Source organism: Schistocerca piceifrons, chromosome 4, assembly GCF_021461385.2.
Source record: "Schistocerca piceifrons isolate TAMUIC-IGC-003096 chromosome 4, iqSchPice1.1, whole genome shotgun sequence".
NCBI lineage: Eukaryota > Metazoa > Arthropoda > Insecta > Orthoptera > Acrididae > Schistocerca > Schistocerca piceifrons.
The window spans coordinates 322,800,937-322,825,373 of NC_060141.1; the positions used below are offsets into that span (position 1 = coordinate 322,800,937).

A 24,437-nucleotide genomic window follows, 5' to 3' on the forward strand; every position below is an offset into this window, starting at 1 on the left:
ACGACAGTGATACATGTGAAAAACCAGTGGATTGAATCTGTTGTGGTTTGTTGTAGTCAGCTAATACTGGATTGCGCAAATCAACTACAGCGGGGTGACCAACATTTTTTTTTTTTGTGTGTGTGTGTGTGTGTGTGTGTGTGTGTGTGTGTGTGTATGTGTGTGTGTGTTTCTCTACGAAAATGTGAAAGGGAATGTGAACGAGTAATGAATACAAAAATTCCTTTTTTCGTATGATACACTGCTCATTCTGCGTTCGCTCTGCTGTAAAGTAATTGGGGCATGCGCACAGGCTGTTTCAAAATGTTTCGTCCGATTTCACACTCTTCTACTTTAATGAAAACAGATAGTTGGGGGCGAATGTTATCGTTCGCGTAGAATCTAAAAGTATGCCTTGGTCCCCACTGTAAGTTGTCGGTTTATGTCCTTGGCAACATCCAGTGTGCATCGAGTCCAGCTGGTGGTACACCTTAACAAAAGAAGATCTGTGTACTATGTTTCAACAATTGCAATTCAGGCCCAACTGTGCGTGGTAGTTTTTGTAGGATTTACAGCAATATACCCCCTACGTCTCAGATATTTGGAGATGGTACAAGCAGCTGCAAGACATTCGTTGTTTACGAAAGGGACATCCATAAGTCGCCATCAAGTTCTAGTTCGAGACGTAAAGCGCATTCATCAGAGTTTTCCACATTGCTTACACATGTCTACTCGTCGTCCTGGTCGAAGGTTATCCATTAATCATGTCTGATCATCCTGCTGGTGGATGCCAAGGAGTTGGTGGGTTCCATGACAGAGACCAAAGTAATAAGATGCACACGTAGTGTTTGATAAATTTCTTTTACTTTGCTTGTATAACAGCAAGTCCAGAACAATACCCAGTGCAAGTTCTCGAGGAAGCAATAGTCCTGTATCCGCAATAAAAACAGAGGCTAAATGACAACGTTTAGATTAGATAGACAGATCTGAACCAACTGATAAAATTGACTAACAAGGACCCCTTGAGTGTGAGGTCGCAAAAGGCCAATGATGTTTACGGTATTCGACGCCCCACATACTTTTTACCCAGAAGACGCAATATTGGTTGCTAATGGCAACTGTGTGCGGGACTGGAGGTATCCAATAGTGAGCACAAGGTGAGGCTGCGAAGCGTAATTGAACTGTTTAGTCGACGAGTGACTCACAACAGTGCTAGTGGTGTTAATGCAAAGCACAGCAATGACATAGGTAAACATTGCAATATATCTACAACAACAATTGCCGAAGTTCACATTTCGTCAGAAGGGAAACAAAGGAATTTCACAGAGAGAGAAGGAAGTGGCAGTTGAAAAATTAGCGTTTCAGAAAAATGAGTCAGCTTAATGTGTGGTGCCGTATACGCGGACTGTGCGGACAGCGTACATGAGGAGTTCAGTGACGACGATACGCGCTAACAAGTGAAGGTGCTAATAAGTGAAGGTGATACTGAAGCAGTGTCAACCCCTGTAATTCATCATTCATGTAGGACAGGGAGCCACAAAGGAGCGGGTACTAAACATAATTAAGTACATGGAAGATTACCCTCAGCTTAGGTAAAAAAAAAAAACAAAAAAAAAGAACAGATTTCAAATAAGTCCGCAGCAATATGACCGTGTGACGCATAAGAAAAGCTATGGATGTACAAGGGAAGACCAGGTGCACTTGTTACAAAAACTGGTGTTTGCGCGTTTCAAGGATGCTCGATACAATTTCGAGAAAGTGCTTCATAGCGTCCTACTTCGTTATGCGCATCAAATTGCTGACAACGTGGATTACTGTGATTTCAAGGGAAGCAAACGATGGTTGCATAATTTCAAACCGTACTACAGAACTGGAAAACGTAAGATAACGAAATTTCAAACAAAGCGTCAACTTGACGATGCGAAACAAACTACGGAATAGGCCCGAAAATTCGTAGATGATGTAAACAACATTATCCTATTGTTCAGTGAGAAATTTGTTTTCAGCTCCAAGCAATCGGCGGTTGAAGAGAAAATGCATGTAAAAGGAATCCTGAAGATTAGAGGTACCAAGAGAATTGCATCAAGATTAACTAAGACCAATGCCTTAACGCATTCGTATACAATTATGCCGACTGTTAATCTGGATGGTAGATTAGCTATAAAGTTATTTACTGTGCTGTGAGAAGTTAGAGGTGGTCTGCCCACTAGATTCTTTCTCGTGTGGGTGATTTTTCAACGGCAGCAGGGAAGAGTGGAAAATTGGCCAATAGCTGCTGGAAATAACTTGCCTTTGCTTGATTCCTGGTCTGCTTATAAAAATGATATTCCTTTACAGCAAACTACTCCTTCTGATATGATTCTATACGCATTCTTTAAGGTGGATTCCTAGCTGAACGTCCTGCACCGTTTGTAACACCCAAGGAGCTCGTCTTCGATCTTGATGGTGCGAACATTTGTGATCACTGTGACGCGACATTTATTATTCGGTGTTCACGGCGCAAGTTAATGGTTTGTTTTGAACATTTCTTGTTTGTCAACACTATTCATTTTGTAAAGTGTAATACATACACCCCATAGAAGGTTCACCAAATGGTTCAAATGGCTCTGAGCACTATGAGACTTAACATCTGTGGCCGTCAGTCCCCTAGAACTTAGAACTACTTAAACCTAACTAACCTAGGGACATCACACATATCCATGCCCGAGGCAGGATTCGAACCTGCGACCGTAGCAGTCTCGCGGTTCCGGACTGAGCGCCTAGAACCGCTCGGACACCACGGCCGGCGAAGGTTCACCACTGCACCTCCTAGACACTTATTTTCTGTCGCCCTACTGATGCGCATGGTGAGTCATTAGCAGCAAATATTTGTCCTTTCTTAATTGTTAACATAACACTTTCAAATGAGCCTTACTAATGACAACGTGCGACTTTGCACTCATGGGGTTCCTGGTGAGACTTACATATGCAGCGTGCTGTGAGTGGGCTCCGTTACGGCGCTGGGCGCAGTTTGGCCTCCAGGTCGCGTGGTCGGTGACAATTTCTAAACGTGGGCTGGCGTAGCGTGGTATCAATAGCGCGCGATAACACAAATCATACTTGGAAATACTTCAATCCTCTCTTATCTTCCATAAAAACCAAAGTTCTTTTCCGGGGAATTCCTCGAAAAGAAACTAGTTTCTCTTAAATCAGCCACTATTATTTTTTTATATATAAAAATATTTCCTGGTAGTTCAATCAGACGAGCAATTTTGTATTCACATTGTTTCCTTGGCATGATTAGTGCCTTCAGACTCACTCTTACATCAGACCAGACAACATACAATTTACACTGTAGGCTACTTATTTTTAAGTGTGAAGTAAAAAGAGAAATACGTGAGAGCCTTAAAGTCATTTTATTACTATAATCACCTTGTACATTATAATAACAACAATAACAGAATCCAGAAACAGAAAAATGCTCAAAACTGGATTGAGAGAGAAATGAGGCAAGAAATTAAGACGTGTCAGAGTTTGAGCAACAAGATTATAAATAATGATTACGATGTATAAGGACTAAGCGAGATGTAATGGGGGAGGGGGTTAGTGTTACCATTACTTCATTTACCTACTATTTATTTTAAATGATTGGCTGTTTACCATAACAACTGAAACCAGCAACGGCTATAATTCTAGTTTTTCCCTTTAACATAGTCTGCTGCGAACAACGCAATCTGACACACATTGAACCGTGTTGTAAAGTTTAAACGTTCTTTCGCAAAACCAACATTTCATTCTCGGGTGCTCAGTAAAATTTCTAAATTTTTCTAACTTTCACGATTAACTTTGATGCTTATCAGGCTCAATCACACATTTATATAAATGCGTGTAACTCTCTAAGCGGCATTACAGCGTTATGTTTTAGCATGATCAATCTCCTTAAGATTTCTAGACAATTTACAGATACACTGTAAGTAGCTCTTCTATTTCTATCGTGCACAACATATCGAAAAGTGCTATTAATTATATAAGTGATTGCAGCGTGTAATTCCAAAACAGGAGTAGTGTGCAGAAATTCAGAATGCTTGTGTAGTTCATATGACTCGTCATAATGTTTTTGTTCTCGCTTGGATGGAGGCTCAGATACGTTTAACAATTAAGCAATGAAACATCATCTTGTTTGTCATGTACACATGTACCGTCTCGTTACCAACTGTGGTGTAAATCGCACAAACCAACTACATGTTACTGGAACTATCGTGTACACGGCCTTATTCCTTAAATATTTTAATAAAAAACACAGAATACTATCCATTATTGAATTTTTACATTTACATATTTGCATTGATGAATTAAATATTCACAGAGTTTTAACAGTGACAATATACATATCGTATAGATACAGAAAACCTCTGAAATAACACTCTTTTAGACATGAACTTTTTCTACAGAAAAGATCGTGAAATTTTGTATCCAAACATTGGGTTTCGAAATTTTCAAATTACAGTTTTAAATGATCTATCATTCTTTTTTAGATTATTTTCTAGAAATTCCTGTAGTATAAATTGGCGTAGTCTTACCAAAAATAGCAATACATAACGAATTTCTGTCTTCCATAGTTAAGTGAACTTCGCTACCTGACAGGTACACAGCACAGTGAATAATCAATTTGTTTCTCTCGAGGGCGGAAAAAAGGGAAAGGAAAGCGGCTACAATTAGATAAAACTAATTACACAAAAACGCATTTAAAAATTTAACTACAGTGACATTTTTCATTGTCTGCGTCGGCAAAATGCCGCAGTAAACATAATGCGTGTGATATGTTTCTCGAAATGGTAACGGCCGGTTACCTGGTCACTGCAGGTTACGCTGTATGTTTGCGGCAGAAATTTAATAACACTTGACAGGCGATTTCACAACAGCGAATTTTGCGCGCACCAAGTGCCGTAATCGAATGCTGTTTTGTTTCGTTGTTGTCAGCTCCACGCAATGCAATTACAAAATGCACAGGCATTGGTCAATTCATTTGCTGTGGGCTTCCGCTGGCACTCTTTCAGCGGAGCATGCTGCTCATTTCATTATTATTTCGAGCATCGTAACCCGTTAGGAGGGTGAAACATAGAGTGCCGTTTTTGATTACTCCCACACTCCCTGCAACTAGACGTGGGTGTCGACACGCGACAACCTCCGTTATTCGGTAATATGACTTCTGCAGTTTGGTACCAGAGCAATTCATTCCTTCGGGAAGATCACAAATAGTAGTTATTGACGGGAAGTCATCGAGTAAAACAGAAGTAATATCTGGCCTTCTCCAAGGAAGTGTTACAGGCCTGCTTCTGTTACTGATCTACATAAACGATTTAAGAGACAATCTGAGCAGCCGTCTTAGATTGTTTACAAATGATGCTGTATTTACCATTTTGCAAAGCCATAAGAACATCAAAACCAATTGCAAAATGATTTAGACATGATATGATATAATTTAGACATGCTATCTGTATGGTGCGAAAAGTAGCAATTGACTCTGAATAATGAAAAGTGTTAATCCATGTACAGGGTGACAATTAGTGAACCATATAAAATAAAATAGTCATAACTTCTAAACGGTTTGCATCAGGACGTTCAAACTGCACGGTTGGCCGCGGGACATGTTGGGAATTCATAGGCACATTATGGTTTGGCGACTAAAACGACTTATGTTTGGATGGGTTTGTCAATAAGCAAAATTGTCCCATTTGGAGAACTGAGAATCCGCATTTCGTGTTCGAGAAGTATCTTCGCTCTCAACGGGTGGCAGTGTGGTGTGCAATGTCCAGTCACGGAATAATCGGTGCGATATTCCTTGATGGCACAGTGACTACCGAACGATACATGAAAGTTTTGGAAGATGATTATATCCCCATCAACCAAAGTGACCCTGATTTCAACAGTATGTGGTTCATGCAAGATGAAGCTCGGCCCCATCCAAGCAAGATAGTGTTTGATGCCCTGGAGGAGAACTTTGGGGACGGCATTCTGGCTCTGTGGTACCCAGAGGCCGCTGGGATGGGCGTCGATTGCAACTCCCACACATTCGACCCCTTTTTGTGAGGCTATATTAAAGACAAGGTGTACAGCAGCAACCCCAAAACAATTGCTGAGCTGAAAACAGCTACTCAGGAGATCATCGACAACATCGATAGTCAGACACTTCAGCGGGTCTTGTAGAATTTCGCTATTCGTCTGCGCCATATCATCGCCAATGACGCCAGGCATATCGAACATGTCATAACTTAGATCCGAATATCTGTAATGACGTTTACATGTTGAATGAAGTTTGTGCACGCCATACTTTGTAAATAATGTACTTCTTTTCATACAGTTCAGTGATTGTCACGCTGTACATATAGGCATCCTCTAAATATCGGATACGCCATAAATTACACAAATCTACAGGGTGTGAATTCAAAAGAACACTTAAGAACTGCAATTACGAATAACTCATACTGGAACGATTACCTAGATAATGTTGTGAAGAAAGCAAACTAAAGACTACAAATTATTGTCAGAACTCTGAGAAAATGCAATAGGTCTACTAGAGAGACTGCTTGCCCGATCTCCTCCAGACAGGATTGAGATCAAAAAATTTCAAGGGCAACTCGGCTCGTTTGAATTATCGTGGAATAGGGCAAAGTGTCATTGATGTACACGTGAACTGGAGTACCAATCATTAACACAAAGGCGTTTTCACTGCAGCAGGATATTCTCATGAAATTTCAGTCACCAATATTTTAATGTGTCCCACCTAAATATGGAGAAATGACCATCATAACAAAATAACAGGAATCACAGCTCGCATGGGAAGATCTAAGTGTTCGTTTCTCCCGTGCGCTGTTCAAAAGTCAAACGGTTGAGAAATAGCTTGAAGGTTTTTCGATGAAACCTCTGCCGGGTACTTAATTCTGAATTGTAAGATAATCATGTAGATGTTGATGTAGATGTAAATGTAGATGATTCCTTTCTGCTAGGACGTACTGCGTGTCTCAAAAGTTAAAAGCACGTTTCACATTTAAATATTCCTCAATTCAAACCGCGCACCAGCCAAAATGGCGCAATTTTGTCTCTAAGTATGTTTGTATCCTTAAATGCAGTGATTCAGTTAACCTCGGTTCGCTTGTTCTCTGGTTAGTAGTTTTCGAACTAACCACTCATTTTTCTGAGAAATTCTTCTTTGTATATAACCTCAGTGTTTTCTCTTCCTCACATAACCAAAGAGAATAGGTAGAGTCTGTGTCAAATGCACTGATGACCATTACGTTGCTACGAAGAGGACAAGGAAAATATGTTGATTTGGCATGATGTTTGTTACTTGTTTGTAGGTGGAGATGATTAGTGTTTTATTCCAACCACACAAAGTAAGTTGGCGTAACGCCTTCTGAATAGTGTACGTAAGGAATTATTTCGCAGAGAAGATCTTTTCACATTTCATGTAAGAATTAAAAACGCCTTCCAACACATATCTAAATTCGATAGCGGGATCATCGATGCCACGGTTCATAGTTCCGCGATATTGCTGCTCGCGATGGCGGGACTCCACAACTGTCTTGCGAACATGGACCCGATGAGCTCAGGACAGCCATGCTCAGTGCCATGCAGGATCTCAATGACTACATGTGACTTGCGCCAGAGAGGACAAAAGTATTTTTCACTCGTCCATACCTTGAGTCAATAAACGGTTTTTTTTTTTTTTTTTTTTTTTTTTGCAGCTAGTCACGCACACAGATAGTATGATGACGACCCGTCTGTAAGGCGGCCGTTGTTGTGGCTTCCATTGACGGGGAAACAGAGAGACACGCCGCTAGTGGTGCGCCCAACGGCCACATTGACATAGGAGTAGCCCATACGAGCCTCGGTTCTGCATATACCTTCTCGATGGACGTATCCGTTTGGAGGCTCAGAAGACAACGAACACTGCTAGATTGCATTCGTCGTCATCATACGAGCTCAACAACGCGTGTGATGACATGCAGTGCGATTGTGTACAGAATACAGTCACTTCTGGTGCGCATAACTAGTAATTAGGAAAGCAGTTGCTACATATCTGACATGCTAAGACCGGCATCTGAGTACTATCTTCGAGGTATCTGTGGTAATAACTTTTAACAAGATAACGCAAGACTTCGTGTCTGCCGTACTGTTCTGACCATCCCGATGAAGAGGGTGTTCGGTTGTTGCCCTGAAGCCAAACCACTCTCCAGATCTCTAACCCACTGGAAACACCTGATCATGGAGTGCATAGAGGCTGGCATGGCGTTACTTGCCAACCATTACGATTGATGAGCTTCGCAGTAGATCTGAAACAACACAGAACGACGTATCCATATCTATCATTGAAATTAATTTCGATTCGATACCAAACATGGCTAGAGCAGTTGTTGTCGCCCCAGGTGACAGCTCGGTGCGCTAGATTTCACAGCCTGAACGCCCCAAAAATCGCCCGCAAATTTAATCATGTATTTTTCTGATATACAGTATAAGCACAATAAATAAAATGTCGTTGTTTTCTGTGCTTCCTCGTGTTTCCGAGTTATTTGCTGTCTGTAACGATAGCAGCTTTACACGTCCGAATAGCCGAGCGCGTCAGTGCACCGCTTTCCTGATTTGGGGTGGAGAGTCTGTCCCGGATCGAATCCGCCTCGTGGATTCATGACGAGGATTGGTGAGCCGGCCAAGAGGATGTGGTTTAACCTGTTTCCCACATCCATATAGACAAATAACGGGCTGATACACACACCCTGCCTCGGTTACAAGATTCACAAACATTCAGTTAAACGTTCTCACATTTGAACATGAAGTCATATTAGACGCAGTCAGATGAGGCAGGCTACACACATTTCTCCCCGGGAGGAGCTGTGGCGTCAGGAAGGGGACATTCTGCCACCAACTTTCACCAAAAATACTTCAACCCATATAACAGTGCGGACCCTGTAGAGAAACGTAAAAAGACAAAGGAGGAGAAGAAGATGAATTACAGGTGTCAGCTTCATACTTCGTTGACAACTCTAATAATGAGAAAATAAATAATATTCAGTTTACTCCCTTGTCCATGTGCCGACTAAAATATGAATGGTGCAAAGTACTCTGGGATATCTTAGAAATCAGCTACGAATGGCTCATTTCAGTATAGTCACAGCAGTTCTGATAAAGATTACCGAATCAATAAATCATAAAAGTATTGTTCTTATAAAGAATACAGTAAGCGCTTACAGTTTATTTCTATGTATGATTAATAGTTCTACAAATGCGTAAAATAACCTGTAGTACAGTGTCCATGATCAAGTTGTCATGATCAAGGTGTCTATCAAACACATTAAAAAGTGTTAATAGAAGTGTGGAGATCATTGTATGCATATAGAACAATGAGATAAGATTACTAGTATTCTGAGTTATGAAGCGTGTGTACATGTTTTAACGTCGATGTAAAAGTAGTATGTAGCGTCTTGCTTTCCTACTTCTTGCTGCGAGGGAACCATTTCTACACACCACTTCGCTCTAACGTCTTTATCAGGCTTAACTTATCTCAGCCCAAGCATTAGAATTTGGACGAGAACATTTCACTCTGTGCTTCAGTGAAAGTCTGTCGGTACAAATCTTACCAGAAAGTATGGAAACACAATTTTCCTCCTCCTCCATACTCTCCGAATTTTGGGATTTCATGTAATTGATTTTATTTGTGATTCCCTATTCGTTAAGGAAAAGTGTGACAACCGGCACGTTTTGTCGAAGTGGAGTGACGCCTGTTGAGGAAAAGAACAAGAAGCTTGTAATTACAGACGTAACAGCTGATATTACTCTCGTGACGATCTGTATTGCATATTTTATCTCATACTGGTCGTCATAACATTGCCAAAGAGTCATGAAACCTGCTCTTCAAATAAACTACAATCGAATATGTTTACTGTTATTATCCAATTATTTTATCATTGTGAACTTCCGTTTACATTATCACAGTACACAAAGTATAAAATGGGAACCATGTACTTGACAACGTGATGGAATTACACTAGCTTGGAAAAAGAAACACATGACGTACTACGTAGCAAAGCGAGCATAAGAAGTGGGCTAGTAAAGGCAAAGAGGGCATACTTCGGTAAAAGAAGCCAATTACTGTCAAATATAGGTCTTAAATTAAGGAATAATTTTCTGAGAACCTACGTCTGTAGTACAGACAGTGAAACAAGGGCCTCCACGGCTGTATCCCATCGCATGCAGGATTGCGGAGACAATCTGGCTTCAAGTAATTGGCTTCCGGATTCGAATCTTGTTAAGGAGAACCTTTTCTGTCCGTCTTTAATTCGTTTCTGAAATACAGCCTCACAACAGTGAATGCCACTGCATGCGCTGAATTTAATGAATATTTCGGGACTACTTGAACAAGCAATACGCAGTTTCCACCCTCTCCAACGAATGAGGAAAAAAGAACAAGGAGGCGTGGAAAAGGGTTTCCGATAACATCCAAAGACTCCGGAGAAGAACATATTCGCTGTTAGTCTGTATACTAATTTCTCGTTAGCAGTAACACTGAGCGCTGTTATGAATTATTACTGATCATAACTACTTGTCGCTAGGCGTAATTTTACACAGCACAGAAATATAAACCCATATTTTACAATATAAATAATGCCAATATGTATTTTAAAATATTAATAAGCACACAGATCATGAAGTCATTCAGATATATTTTCAGGAAAGTCCAAAGAGTATTACTCATATACGTCTCTGTTGTGTTGTTGTGTTGTTACAAACTAGTTTTCTATCTTTGTTGTGTTGCAGTCACGGGACCCGTTGTGCTGGCGAGGTGGCAGCTGCCAGGGACAATGGGGTCTGCGGTGTGGGCGTGGCCTATGACTCCAAGATAGCTGGTAGGTGTACTACTTACTATATATTTCTGAAGCTTTGCTCCACCATTAGGCTACAATTTAGGTTCTTTGCTTACTCAGTGATCTCTGGAAAGCAATGCTGTCGAAAATTCTTTAGCTCATTTTGATTTTCATTGTGAATTTCTCTCTAAAGCTTAGTGTTTTTTGTTTACGCTCTTGCAATGAGGGTACACAGTCTGGTAAAAAGAATATTATTTGCCTGAGAAAAAAACCTACATTCCCACGGTAACGGTAGTAATACGAGGAAACACAAATGTAAACTGTTTGGACTTTGCGCTTCGTGAGTCCACAGCCGAGTCCAAAGTTGTCGATTGCCTGTACTTATCTCATTACTTCAGCCTTTGAATCAGGTTGTAACAGCTTAAACCTCTTCGTCGTGATGTTATAGACACTTACATACTCCTATTTCATTATCAGTGTCACATACCAGATACCACACTCTTTGAAAAACAATGACAAACTGTTTCGACCGGATGTTACAAACTAAATAAGTCAATTTTGATACCATCGAACCGAAAGAAGATAGCTGTTTCACACGCTCGGTAAAATCATCCTCCTGCGCTTATCATTTTCGCAACATGAGACGTCGCTCCATAATTTGCTTGCAACGGATCTGTACCCTGGAGAAAGTATCTCACTGTAAGGCTGCAGAGAGGAGCTGCTATATAAACTAGCTTGGTAACATGGAAAGTGGTGTTACCCCACTCGTTCCTCACGTTCGCTGCCAACGAATTCTCGCAAACACACTGTTGCGTACCTGTCAGAAAAAGACATGGGTTGAACATGATTCATCCGAAATACTTTCCTCCGGCATAGTGAGTACGTCTGCACCTCAATGACACAGTGTAACAGGCAGCGACGATAATAAATAAAACCGATCGATTGCTGACAAGATAGCATAGATATGGTCGGTTAGCGGCCTGCATCACATAATCCAAAGGAATAAAACAGAAAGGATGAGTAGAGAGAGAAGATGGAGTCATCGATAACACTGGTCAACGAAACAATGTTTTTGGATTAATTTTTATTAGATAATAGCTTAATCTACCCGCCAGGTTGCCCGAGAGTTCTAATGCGCTGCTTCCTGGACTCTGGTAGGCGCGCCGGCCCCAGATGAATCCGCCCGGCGGCTTAACGACGAGGGCCGGTGTGCCGGCCAGCCTGGATGTGGTTTTTATGCGGTTTTCCACATCCCCTAGGTGAATACAGGGCTGGTCCCCACGTTCCGACCGAGTTACATGACTCGCAGAGATCTGAACACGTTTACACTATCCCATGGATTTCACTGGATGCAGACAGCTGGGGTACATTAATTCCGTCCTGGAGGGGGGGGGGGGGGGGGGGAGGCTACAGGGTGGCGGCAGGAACGTCATCTGGCCACCCCTTAACATTGACGTTGCCAAATCCGTTCCTAGCAATGCCGACCCTGCGAAACAGCGGGTTAAAGACACAAGCGAAAGAAGAAAGAAGATAATAGCTGAATCTCGTGGTTTTGAATACTGAATCCAAATCTAACTTCACTTTTTTTTTCTTTTTCCTCTTTTTTCCCCTTTAAACTCGCACGGTTTTGTCACTATGCGATGTTATAATCTAGTAAATCAGAAAAGACGTGTCATTGGAAACAAGTGAGTTTTCGTTTTTTAGCGTAAACAAAGAATTTACTGAGTTATAAATACAACCCTCTCTCTTAATTACTTGAACCGATAGGCCAGAACATTATGACTGCCAGCCTAATAGCCTGTTGGTCCACCTTTGGAACGCAATACAGCAGTGTGGTGCTTGGCATGGATTCGACAAGTTCACATCATAGCCTGATGGCGATGTCATCTTTCAGCAGGATAACCGTTCTAGTCATAAGGCCAGAAACGTGATGCAGCCGTTTGAGGAGCATGAGTGTGAATTCACATTGCTCCCTTCACCACCGAATTCGCCTGATATGAGCCCAATGGAAGACATCAGCGATGCTATTGGGTGATTCCCGATGCAGTCCTCAATCTACTACAGCACAATTCCGCCCTCGTGCCAAAGACAGTTATCGAACAGAAAGATGCAATCGCCATTGGAACATGATTGGATGTAGATGGTCTACAATAAGCTTCGTGTTATTCACAGCTATATAGTGTCTTAACCACAAGTCCCATGGAAGGTCATGTGAATGCCGCCCACAGCATAATACTGCTTAATTACCTGTTGGTCAACCTTCGGAATGCAATATGCGTGACAGAATCGAAAAGTCCACAATAGGTTTCTGGAGGTTTGTGGCACAAGACATGTATACAGGGTGCTCCATTGATAGTGACCGGTCCAAATATCTCACGAAATAAGCATCAAACGAAAAAATTACAAGGAACGAAACTCGTCAAGCTTGAAGGAGGAAACCAGATGGCGCTATGGTTGGCCCGCTAGATGGCGCTGCCGTAGGTCAAACGGATATCAACTGCGTTTTTTTAAAATAGGAACCCCATTTTTTATTACATATTCGGGTAGTACGTCAAGCAATATGAATGTTTTAGTTGGACCACTTTTTTTGATCTGTGATAAATGGCGCTGTAATAGTCACAAACGTATACGTACGTGGTATCACGTAACATTCTGCCAGTGCGGAAGGTATTTGCTTCGTGATACGTTACCCGTGTTAAAATGGACCTTTTACCAATTGCGAAAAAGGTCGATGTCGTGTTGATGTATGGCTATTGTGATCAAAATGCCCAACGGTCGTGTGCTATGTATGCTGCTCGGTATCCTGGACGACATCATCCAAGTGTCCGGATCCTACGCCGGTTAGTTAAGTTATTTAAGGAAACAGGAAGTGTTGGGCCACAAGTGAAACGTCAACCACGACCTGCAGCAAATGATGATGCACAAGTAGGTGTTTTGGCTGCTGTCGCTGTTAATAGCGTAGTCCTAGCGTGCCAAACTCGCTTATTTTAACAGAAAAAGAAAAATCGCGGAAAAATATCGCGATATTGAGAATATCATTACTATTTCGTTTCGGGCTTTTTTGGAACATACGTAAAATTTATGTTAAGATTTCATTACTTCGTAACTAATAACTTTTTGGTAACGATCTTAGCTTAATTCACTTCTTCTGCTTGGTTTTAGACGACACTTAAACATAAACTGATGTCGTCACTCTTGTGGGTGTGGAATCACAAAATCATTTGGGCCAGAAATCCGAACAGAAATGGCCTCTCTCGTTGCACAATAGTTTACAAGGGTATCTGAGATGGTGCGACAAAGTTTTGCGGAAAACGTAGATTTGGGTTCGCCACTTTGAGTAGTTGCTATGGCTTTAAGATGTTGCTATGAATTGAATTTTGTTCAGGTAAATAAAATATGTATTTTTGACCATTTATTCTTTACCTGAAAGTAATCAGTTCGGTATTAACTACCAAATGGACAGATTTGATTCCAAGGGTTGCCCTGTGTAACATCCCACATATGTCACAGTAAAATAATGTTACCATTGCAGCAAATAGTTACCTGCCAGATCTAATACAAAGAATCTTTCCTGATAAAAATGTAAATTTCTTTTATTCTTCAATGATCTAAATTTGAAAAGGAATTAGGGGAGACAGCAGGAGCAAATTCGAATGTATTATGATGAGATCTAAAGACGGGAAAATGCAACGTTGAAACAACGCATGTAATCAAGGTCTTGCTACGCGCTGCCTTCATCCCGCTTGCTACGGAGACAATTAAATGCAAATTCAGCTTGCTCCGTCTGCTTAATGCCTTGCAACGCTAAACACAGGGCAGGCGCAGCAACGACAGACCTGTGGTTTAGCAGTAATTGCTACCAGCCGCAGTTACAACTTGTCTTGTTCATCTGAAGCCTTACAGCTACCTATTAGGACTACCTTTTGATGTTTCTTGAGAGACTGCTAGACTTCTACGCTAATCGAACTCTTTTACATGCGTACTTCCCTTGTTTGCGTCTTCCTTGGATCAACCTCGCAGTACTTTGCTAGTCACTGAGCCACTTCATCTCTACATCAGTAAGAATCGATTTGGTAAGATCTGTATGGGACATTCATGTCCTGCATTTCCAGTGCAGCATATGTTTCTCGTCTGCCTGTGTGTGTAGTACGAATTTAACTCAGATATTTTGTTGGTAACTATCCTTCATCAAATATATGTCCACAGTACGATCCGATATGCTCGGATGTTGTTATAAGGAGCGATCGAAAAGTTTCCGTTCGAAGGCAGTAAACTCCGGAACACGTATGCCAATCAGGCGAAACCGTCGTTACCATTTAGGCAATCATCGTACCGGCATTCCATGTTGAAGATAATCGTTTGATAAAACACCGCGTCGTGCAGAGTGAAGAAGTCCGCAATTGCCTGTTGCACATCCTCGTCCAACAAAAAAAATTGTTCAAATGGCTCTGAGCACTATGGGACTTACCTTCTGAGGTCATCAGCCCCCTAAAACTTAGAACTACTTAGACCTAACTAACCTAAGGACATCACACACATCCATGCCCGAGGCATGCGGTTCCAGACTGTAGCGCCTAGAACCGCTCGGCCACTCCGGCCGGCCCTCGTCCAACAGGAATCGTCGACCCTTCAAAGCCTTTTCTGAAGGACCGAAGGCGTGACAATCGTATCGAAAGAGATAAACTCTATAGAGCGGATGCTCGATCGTCTTCCACGTGAGCTGACGTAACTTCTTTGTTACGACATGTGGAATGTGGGGACGTTATCATGAAGCAGCAGCATCGCTTGGCGCACCATTCCACAACGTTGGTTGTCGACTGACATACGCTACATACACATTCTTCGTTCTCCGTTGGATGTCTACCAGTATTTGCCCTTCGGAAACCAAGAAAAGAATAACAGCACGTTGGTCTGCTTGGAAGCATTTGGTAATAACGATGTTGCATATACGCTGCAGCAACGGTCTCAAACGGAAACTTTATGACAGCCCCTAATAGAGGAGTTTATCACAAGCACTCAATTTCCGACGGAACGATTTAAATTCCTTTCTTCATATTGTCTTCGTTGTCTTTCGTCCATGATTTTTGAGCTGTTTGTGAGTCTTCAATAGCTTCCCTGGCGCCAGAAAGTTTCACTTATCACCAAAAAATTGTGGACTGACCCAATAACTCTCTATGGTGCAACGTTTTTTTAAGCAACGAAGGTACATTTTTGTGACTGTGCAGTTATTTCTAGCGCTGTATGACATACGAGAATTCTCTCGGCTCGAACAGTAATTCGATGTTGTTGATAATTCTTCCGGGATATATGGCCGTGGTCCATGGACCACGACCATATAACCCGGATTCCATGGACCACGGCCATATAACCCGGAAAAATTATCAACAACAGTACCATCCGGTCGTGAAAGCCTTCATTGTATGAGTAATTCGATGTTCCTATTGTATTTAGAAGCTTTAGGTACCACTTTGATTAGGATGGGGACAGCATTCGACTGTGTTACTATTAGTTTGCCCACTATCTGGCTTCATAAATGTACTTGAGGTTTCTCAGCAAAATGCATGAAACAACACGCAGAGTCACAGAAGTCACATTTGGCGAAATCAGTGTCTGGGCAATCCTGAGAATCAAATTCTGAGCTGCAAAATCAAATGCCACTTGAATCATATTCCTGAATTCAGCAACATGTGCGAGATGTTGTACGCAGCCCCTAGCCAGGAATATTGAAGCACACAGCTGGTTATGAATAACCCAATGCATTTTCATTTTTCAAATTATATTTCCCAATTTAGTATCGAAGTCACTGCAGAGAATCGTTGTAGAGTCTATTATCCTTCTTACATGCATTTTATATTGCAGGAAGAAACATACATCCAGAGGCTGTACGTATCCTGTTGTTTCTGGCAGAATGATGATGCATTAAATGTCTTTACCCACAAATGAATCAAAAAATGGCTCTGAGCACTATGCGACTTAACTTCTAAGGTCATCAGTCGCCTAGAACTTAGAACTAATTAAACCTAACTAACCTAAGGACAACACACACATCCATGCCCGAGCCAGGATTCGAACCTGCGACTGTAGCAATCCCGCAGACAAATGAATCATTTCCTATTGTTGTGTCCTTGTGAGCTCGCCAGGAATCACAAAGTGGTATACACTTCCAGTTATTTCCGACATTGTCATTAAAGTCGTTCAGAAAAAAACGATTTTAATTAGTTTTTGACATTTTCGCACTTTTGCTAGCCTCCAAATACACTCCTGGAAATGGAAAAAAGAACACATTGACACCGGTGTGTCAGACCCACCATACTTGCTCCGGACACTGCGAGAGGGCTGTACAAGCAATGATCACACGCACGGCACAGCGGACACACCAGGAACCGCGGTGTTGGCCGTCGAATGGCGCTAGCTGCGCAGCATTTGTGCACCGCCGCCGTCAGTGTCAGCCAGTTTGCCGTGGCATACGGAGCTCCATCGCAGTCTTTAACCCTGGTAGCATGCCGCGACAGCGTGGACGTGAACCGTATGTGCAGCTGACGGACTTTGAGCGAGGGCGTATAGTGGGCATGCGGGAGGCCGGGTGGACGTACCGCCGAATTGCTCAACACGTGGGGCGTGAGGTGTCCACAGTACATCGATGTTGTCGCCAGTGGTCGGCGGAAGGTGCACGTGCCCGTCGACCTGGGACCGGACCGCAGCGACGCACGGATGCACGCCAAGACCGTAGGATCCTACGCAGTGCCGTAGGGGACCGCACCGCCACTTCCCAGCAAATTAGGGACACTGTTGCTCCTGGGGTATCGGCGAGGACCATTCGCAACCGTCTCCATGAAGCTGGGCTATGGTCCCGCACACCGTTAGGCCGTCTTCCGCTCACGCCCCAACATCGTGCAGCCCGCCTCCAGTGGTGTCGCGACAGGCGTGAATGGAGGGACGAATGGAGACGTGTCGTCTTCAGCGATGAGAGTCGCTTCTGCCTTGGTGCCAATGATGGTCGTATGCGTGTTTGTCGCCATGCAGGTGAGCGCCAGAATCAGGACTGCATAAGACCGAGGCACACAGGGCCAACACCCGGCATCATGGTGTGGGGAGCGATCTCCTACACTGGCCGTACACCACTGGTGATCGTCGAGGGGACAGTGAATAGTGCACGGTACATCCAAACCGTCATCGAACCCATCGTTCTACCATTCCTAGATCGGCAAGGGAACTTGCTGTTCCAACAGGACAATGCACGTCCGCATGTATCCCGTGCCACCCAACGTGCTCTAGAAGGTGTAAGTCAACTACCCTGGCCAGCAAGATCTCCGGATCTGTCCCCCATTGAGCATGTTTGGGACTGGATGAAGCGTCGTCTCACGCGGTCTGCACGTCCAGCACGAACGCTGGTCCAACTGAGGCGCCAGGTGGAAATGGCATGGCAAGCCGTTCCACAGGACTACATCCAGCATCTCTACGATCGTCTCCATGGGAGAATAGCAGCCTGCATTGCTGCGAAAGGTGGATATACACTGTACTAGTGCCGACATTGTGCATGCTCTGTTGCCTGTGTCTATGTGCCTGTGGTTCTGTCAGTGTGATCATGTGATGTTCTGACCCCAGGAATGTGTCAATAAAGTTTCCCCTTCCTGGGACAATGAATTCACGGTGTTCTTATTTCAATTTCCAGGAGTGTATATATTTTGTGAAAAACTTTCTTCTATAACCATTTTAACTTTCGGTCCGAAAGATTTTCCTGAAGACAAATACACAGTTTTTTTGTTAGTTGTCTCATTGAAAATCCAACATCCATTCCACTCGCATAACTGAGTTGTGTGCAGACTGGACCAAGACTACTGTTAATTTCTTCCCCTTTTTTAGATAGTGCTGCACCAGAAATTTTTTCATAATTAAATCCACTTTGATCAGTGTTCCAAGTGCAGTGTGGTTGTATCTAGAAACTTGTGATTTTCCGATTTACTTCTTCGATAAAACGGTCCGCAGACTGGGGACTATCTTAGTCTTTCTGTACACTCTGGCTTTCATGAAAGCAGTGATGTGTGTACGGCATATTCTGTATTCATTGTCGAGACATGCTATGACAGCTATAGAACGTGTAAACTCTGTGTTCTCTGATTTTTCTTGCTTTTTGCATTGCCAAATTGAGGTGCCTGTAATGGACACATTTTCCTTCATTTCTTACCGTGTCAAATTGGGATATCTCCAGTTCTTTGGTTGCCTTGTTTCCTCGAAATGGTTGTTGATTAAGTCTTCTTTACTACACAATTAAAAAATATTACTTTGATGTTCGATGTGCTTTTTATAGATGAATACCTCTTCAGTAACGAGCTGTAGGTCGCAACTTTACATGGTGGTGCATGATAATCATAAAAAATGCGTTCAAGATGTTCTTCTGAATTTTTTTTATACACTAACAGTATTGGATTTCCAAACGTTAAAGGTTTCATTCATTTTTGTTCTATGTGTATACTGGCACACGTATACTAAAAACGTCAACTAATTGCTGAGATAACTGATCGATTGGTCTGTTAACAACCCTGCAAGATGTTGTGTACATACCAAAGGCAACACAGTCATACGCCGTCGCATGAGTGGCTAGGAATGTGAGAGGCGTCTGTGTACAAATGTGTAAACAAATTCCTCTTCGAAGTGAGAGCCGTTCCTTCTGAGCCGAACAGGATACCATTAACATTTAATTCGGACATAACTGGACTGTTATTCATTCAGATTTAACACAAGGCGTCATTCGCCCCACAAAATAACCCTTAACCTCTTGACAGTCACTCAATGATTACAACTTCTATATACAGGGTGTTCAAAAAAAGTGTCAAACACTTTAAGAGGTGGTAGTACTCACCGAAACAACGAAAATGAAGCCGGTAAACATGGGTCCGCAAATGCATACTTACTGCGATAAACCCGTGTTTATAGGAGGTGCTCATCGTGGCGTCCATTCATGACAATGCACCCCTCTGTTCCCAGGCGTAAGGAATGGTGCACCCTTTGAAGTCCACACGGTTGCTGTATCTGTACCTGCTGGCACGCATTGAAGACGCGAACCTGTAGTGTCCGCACATCATTGGCGTGGTGTAAACCATGAAAAAAATGGCTCTGAGCACTATGGGACATAACATCTGAGGTCATAAAATGGCTCTGAGCACTATGGGACTTAACATCTCAGGTCATCAGTCCCCTAGAACTTAAGACTACTTAAACCTAACTACCCTAAGGACATCACACACATCCATACCCGAGGCAGGATTCGAACCTGCGACCGTAGCGGTCGCGCGGTTCCAGATTGAAGCGCCTAGAACCGCTCGGCCACAGCGGCCGGCAGTGCCCCAATAACCAAACGTCTAGGGGATTAAGGTCTGGGGAAAGAGCAGGCCAAAGTGTCAGGGCCCTCCGACAAATCCAGCGGTCCTGAAATGTCTGCGTCAGATGTTCGCGCACATTGTGACGAAATTGTGCTGAGGCGCCATCATGCATGAACCACATTTGTATTCGTTGTTGCAGTGGCACAGCCTCCAACAAGGTAGGCAATACTTCAATGAGAAAGTCGAGATAATGCGCCCCGACTAACCTTCGTGGTAGCACGTATGGCCCTATTACTAGTCGTCCGTTGTGGCCGAGCGGTTCTAGGCGCTTCAGTCCGGAACCGCGCTCCTGCTATGGTCGCAGGTTCGAATCCTGCCTCGGGCATGGATGTGTGTGATGTCCTTAGGTTAGTTAGGTTTACGTAGTTCTAAGTTCTATGGGACTGATGACCTCAGAAGTTAAGTCCCATAGCGCTCAGAGCCATTTGAACCATTTTTGAGCCCTATTACTCTATCGTCAAGTAAGCCTGCCCATACATTGATTGAGAATCGGTGTCAATGCCCTCTTTCCTGAATTGCTTTGAGATTTACATCTGCCCGTACATGCTGGCTATGGAAATGCACAACACCAGCACTTGTGAACCCTTCTTCATCGGTAAATAAAATCTTCGATGTCAACGGTGGTTCTGTGGTACACTTCTGTAACAACCTGTCATGATGATCCTGTAGCCTTAGGGCCTGAACACGCTGTAGATGATATGAGCATAGCAACTGTTCATTGAGTACGCACGGTATTAGAGAATGGGACAAGCCTTCCGCTGCTGCTGATTGTTTCTTCTAGCGAACGCAACATATGCTCCTCCATGTCAGGCATGCGGACTGTGCGAGACCTTCCACTGTCAGTCTTCCGAGCTGCAAGGGTACCTGTGTCCTTCACACACCAGTGTCGAGGGCACGGGCTCTTAGGCTACGTCGATGTGCTAAACCACAGCAGAATATCGTATCCGTCATTTCACTTCTCGAGTAGTAGACTTCCATTGCTAACAAGTGGTGGAGGAGAGAAAACGTATATGTACTATACAATCTGTACGTACAAACAGCGCAATAACAGTAAACACCTAAGTGAATCCGCGTTTGGAAGAATGTAAAACATCATGATACGTACCCAGGGTTGACAGTACTGTACAACATGACACGCAAACACGACGAAAACTAACGTAGCAAATTTACTCATCACTGTTAAATGCTGTTGCACCCAGTTTTATGTGATTCCCAGAACTTCTTGTGGCACTGTAAAATATTAGCCCATATTTCGACGAAATATTACAGTGTTAACAGGATTGCAAACCAGGAATGGACGATGTCTCTTTCACGTGCGACCCTGCTACTTGGCAGTACAACCGATATTCCGATTTGTCGATACACGCCCGTTTTCTTTAAATTGGCTTTCGAGAGGTGCTCATTCAGCCAGCTCAACAGTGGGATTTTAATTATGACGATGCGAACCTAAGGACAACGCAACATCCAGCTCCTGAGTGGAAAAAAATTTTCCGACCTGAGCGAGAATCGAACCCGGGCCTTATCACCTGTTAATCCGCCGCTTTGACCGAGCAGATACCGAGGCGGACATTTGCATCCCCCTCACACCAGCCAGCAGTCGATTAATCACAGTCTTCTTGTCGAAGGCAACAGAGACAGAACATAATGTGTGCCATACATTATATTCTAAATGGAATCAAACTTTTTTGAACACGCTAATGCTCAGTCTTAGACTTGAACACAGAATTGTATTCAACGCATATATTGATTAAATCCAGCTGATTCGCTTTTGCCGTCATCAGATTTATAAGAAAAAGATAAAACATAAATACATAGCAATTTGCTTATGCTTATTAACAAGCAGTTTAACAACAAATTTCGGATTTCTTAATACGTAGCAAAGAAAACTAAGATGAATACAGTGTATCTCATCACATAAAATACTGCCCTTATAGTAGTAACAGCCAAACTGTGCTCTAGGGGAGCTGAATCTGGATTACGTACCCTTGACGGCAGTTTGCTGCAGAATAATTGAACATGTTCTTGGTGGGACTATGATAAATTTATTTGAGACTGAAAAGCTTAGATAGCATTTGAAACGCACTGCTCATCCAAACCTCGGCCTGCCGTTTCCTCATACGATTTCCAAGGATGAAGAGCAACTGACACACTACATTCCTAGAGTTCCGGAAAGCGATTGACACAGTGACCCACTGCGGACTATTATAGGTCAGAGTAAACGGAATACATTCTCTGATACGCGACTCGAAGACTTTTGAGTAAAAGAACTCATAATGTTGGCCCTGACAGCAAGTTCAATTAAAGACAAAGGTACCGTCAGGAGTGACCCACGGAGGGATGACAATGGTGCGTTTGGTCTCAATACAGAGTGGTCCATTGATCGTGATCGGACCAAATATCTCACGAAATAAGCGTCAAACGGAAAAACTATAAAGAACAAAACTTGTCTAGCTTGAAGAGGGAAACCAGATGGTGCTGTGGTTAGCCAGCTAGATGACGCTGCCATAGGTCAAACGGATATCAGCTGCGTTTTTTTAAATAGGGACCCCCATTTTATTACATATTCGTGTAGTACGTAGAGAAATATGAATGTTTTAGTTGGACCACTTTTTTCGCTTTATGATAGATGACGCTGTAATAGTCACAAACATATGAATCACAATTTGAGACGAACAGTTGGTAACAGGTAGGTTTTTTAAATTAAAATACAGAACGTAGGTACGTTTGAACATTTTATTTTGGTTGTTCCAGTGTGATACATGTACCTTTGTGAACTTATCATTTCTGAGAACGCATGCTGTTACAGCGTGATTACCTGTAAATACCACATTAATGCAATAAATGCTCAAAATGATGTCCGTCAACGTCAATGCATTTGGCAATACGTGTAACGACATTGCTCTCAACAGCGAGTAGTTCGCCTTCCGTAATGTTCGCACATGCATTGACAATGCGCTGACGCATTTTGTCAGGAATTGTCGGTGGATCACGATAGCAAATATCCTTCAACTTTCCGCACAGAAAGAAATCTGGGGACGCTAGATCCGGTGAACGTGTGAGCCATGGTATGGTGCTTCGACGACCAATCCACCTGCCATGAAATATTCTATTCAATACCGCTTCAACCGCACGCGAGCTATGTGCCGGACATCCATCATGTTGGAAGTACATCGACAATCTGTCATGCTGTGAAACATCTTGTAGTAACATCGGTAGAACAGTACGTAGGAAATCAGCATACATTGCACCACTTAGATGGCCATCGATAAAATGGGGCCCAATTATCCTTCCTCCCATAATGCCGCACCATACATTAACCCGCCAAGGTCGCTGATGTTCAACTTGTCGCAGTCATCGTGGATTTTCCGTTGCCCAATAGTGCATATTATGCCGGTTTACGTTACCGCTGTTGGTGAATGACGCTTCGTCGCTAAATAGAACGCGTGCAGAAAATCTGTCATCGTCCCGTAATTTCCTTTTTGCCCAGTGGCAGAACTGTACACGACGTTCGAAGTCGTCCCATGCAGTTCCTGGTGCAGAGAAATATGGTACGGGTGCAATCGACGTTGATGCAGCATTCTCAACACCGACGTTTTTGAGATTCCCGATTCTCGCGCAGTTTGTCTGCTACTGATGTGCGGATTAGCCGTGACAGCAGCTAAAACACCTGCTTGGACATCATCATTTGTTGCAGGTCGTGGTTGACGTTTCACATATGGCTGAACACTTCCTGTTTCCTTAAATAACGTAACTATCCGGCGAACGGTCCGGACACTTGGATGATGTCGTCCAGGATACCGAGCAGCATACATAGCACACGCCCGTTGGGCATTTTGATCACAATAGCCATACATCAACACGATATCGACCTTTTCATCAGTTGGTAAACGGTCCATTTTAACACGGGTAATCTATCGCGAAGCAAATACCGTCCGCACTGACTACTACAGCGCCATCTATCACAAAGCGAGAAAAGTGGTCCAACTAAAGCATTCATATTTCTTTACGTACTACACGAATATGTAATAAAAATGGGGGTTACTATTTTAAAAAAAAAAACGCAGTTGATATCCGTTTGACCTATGGCAGCGCCATCTAGCGCGCCACCCATAGCGCCATCTGGTTTCCCCCACCAAGCTAGACGAGTTTCGTTCTTCGTAGTTTTTTCGTTTGATCTGTGACCGTTTCCTGGCGGCGCCGTAGTATACCGGAAAACTTCGTCATTGAGTGACTGTAGAAA

The 24,437-nt window shown here is 43.0% G+C and overlaps 1 protein-coding gene across 1 annotated transcript in view; it reads left to right on the plus strand.

Moving 5' to 3' along the window:
• LOC124795818 (neuroendocrine convertase 2) overlaps positions 1 to 24,437 on the plus strand; it is a 1,530,590-nt gene that overhangs the window by 1,190,531 nt on the left and 315,622 nt on the right. The window contains exon 8 of the mRNA XM_047259899.1: positions 10,771 to 10,859. Within this exon, the coding sequence (XP_047115855.1) occupies positions 10,771 to 10,859 (89 nt within the window). The remainder of the gene's footprint in view (positions 1 to 10,770; positions 10,860 to 24,437) is intronic.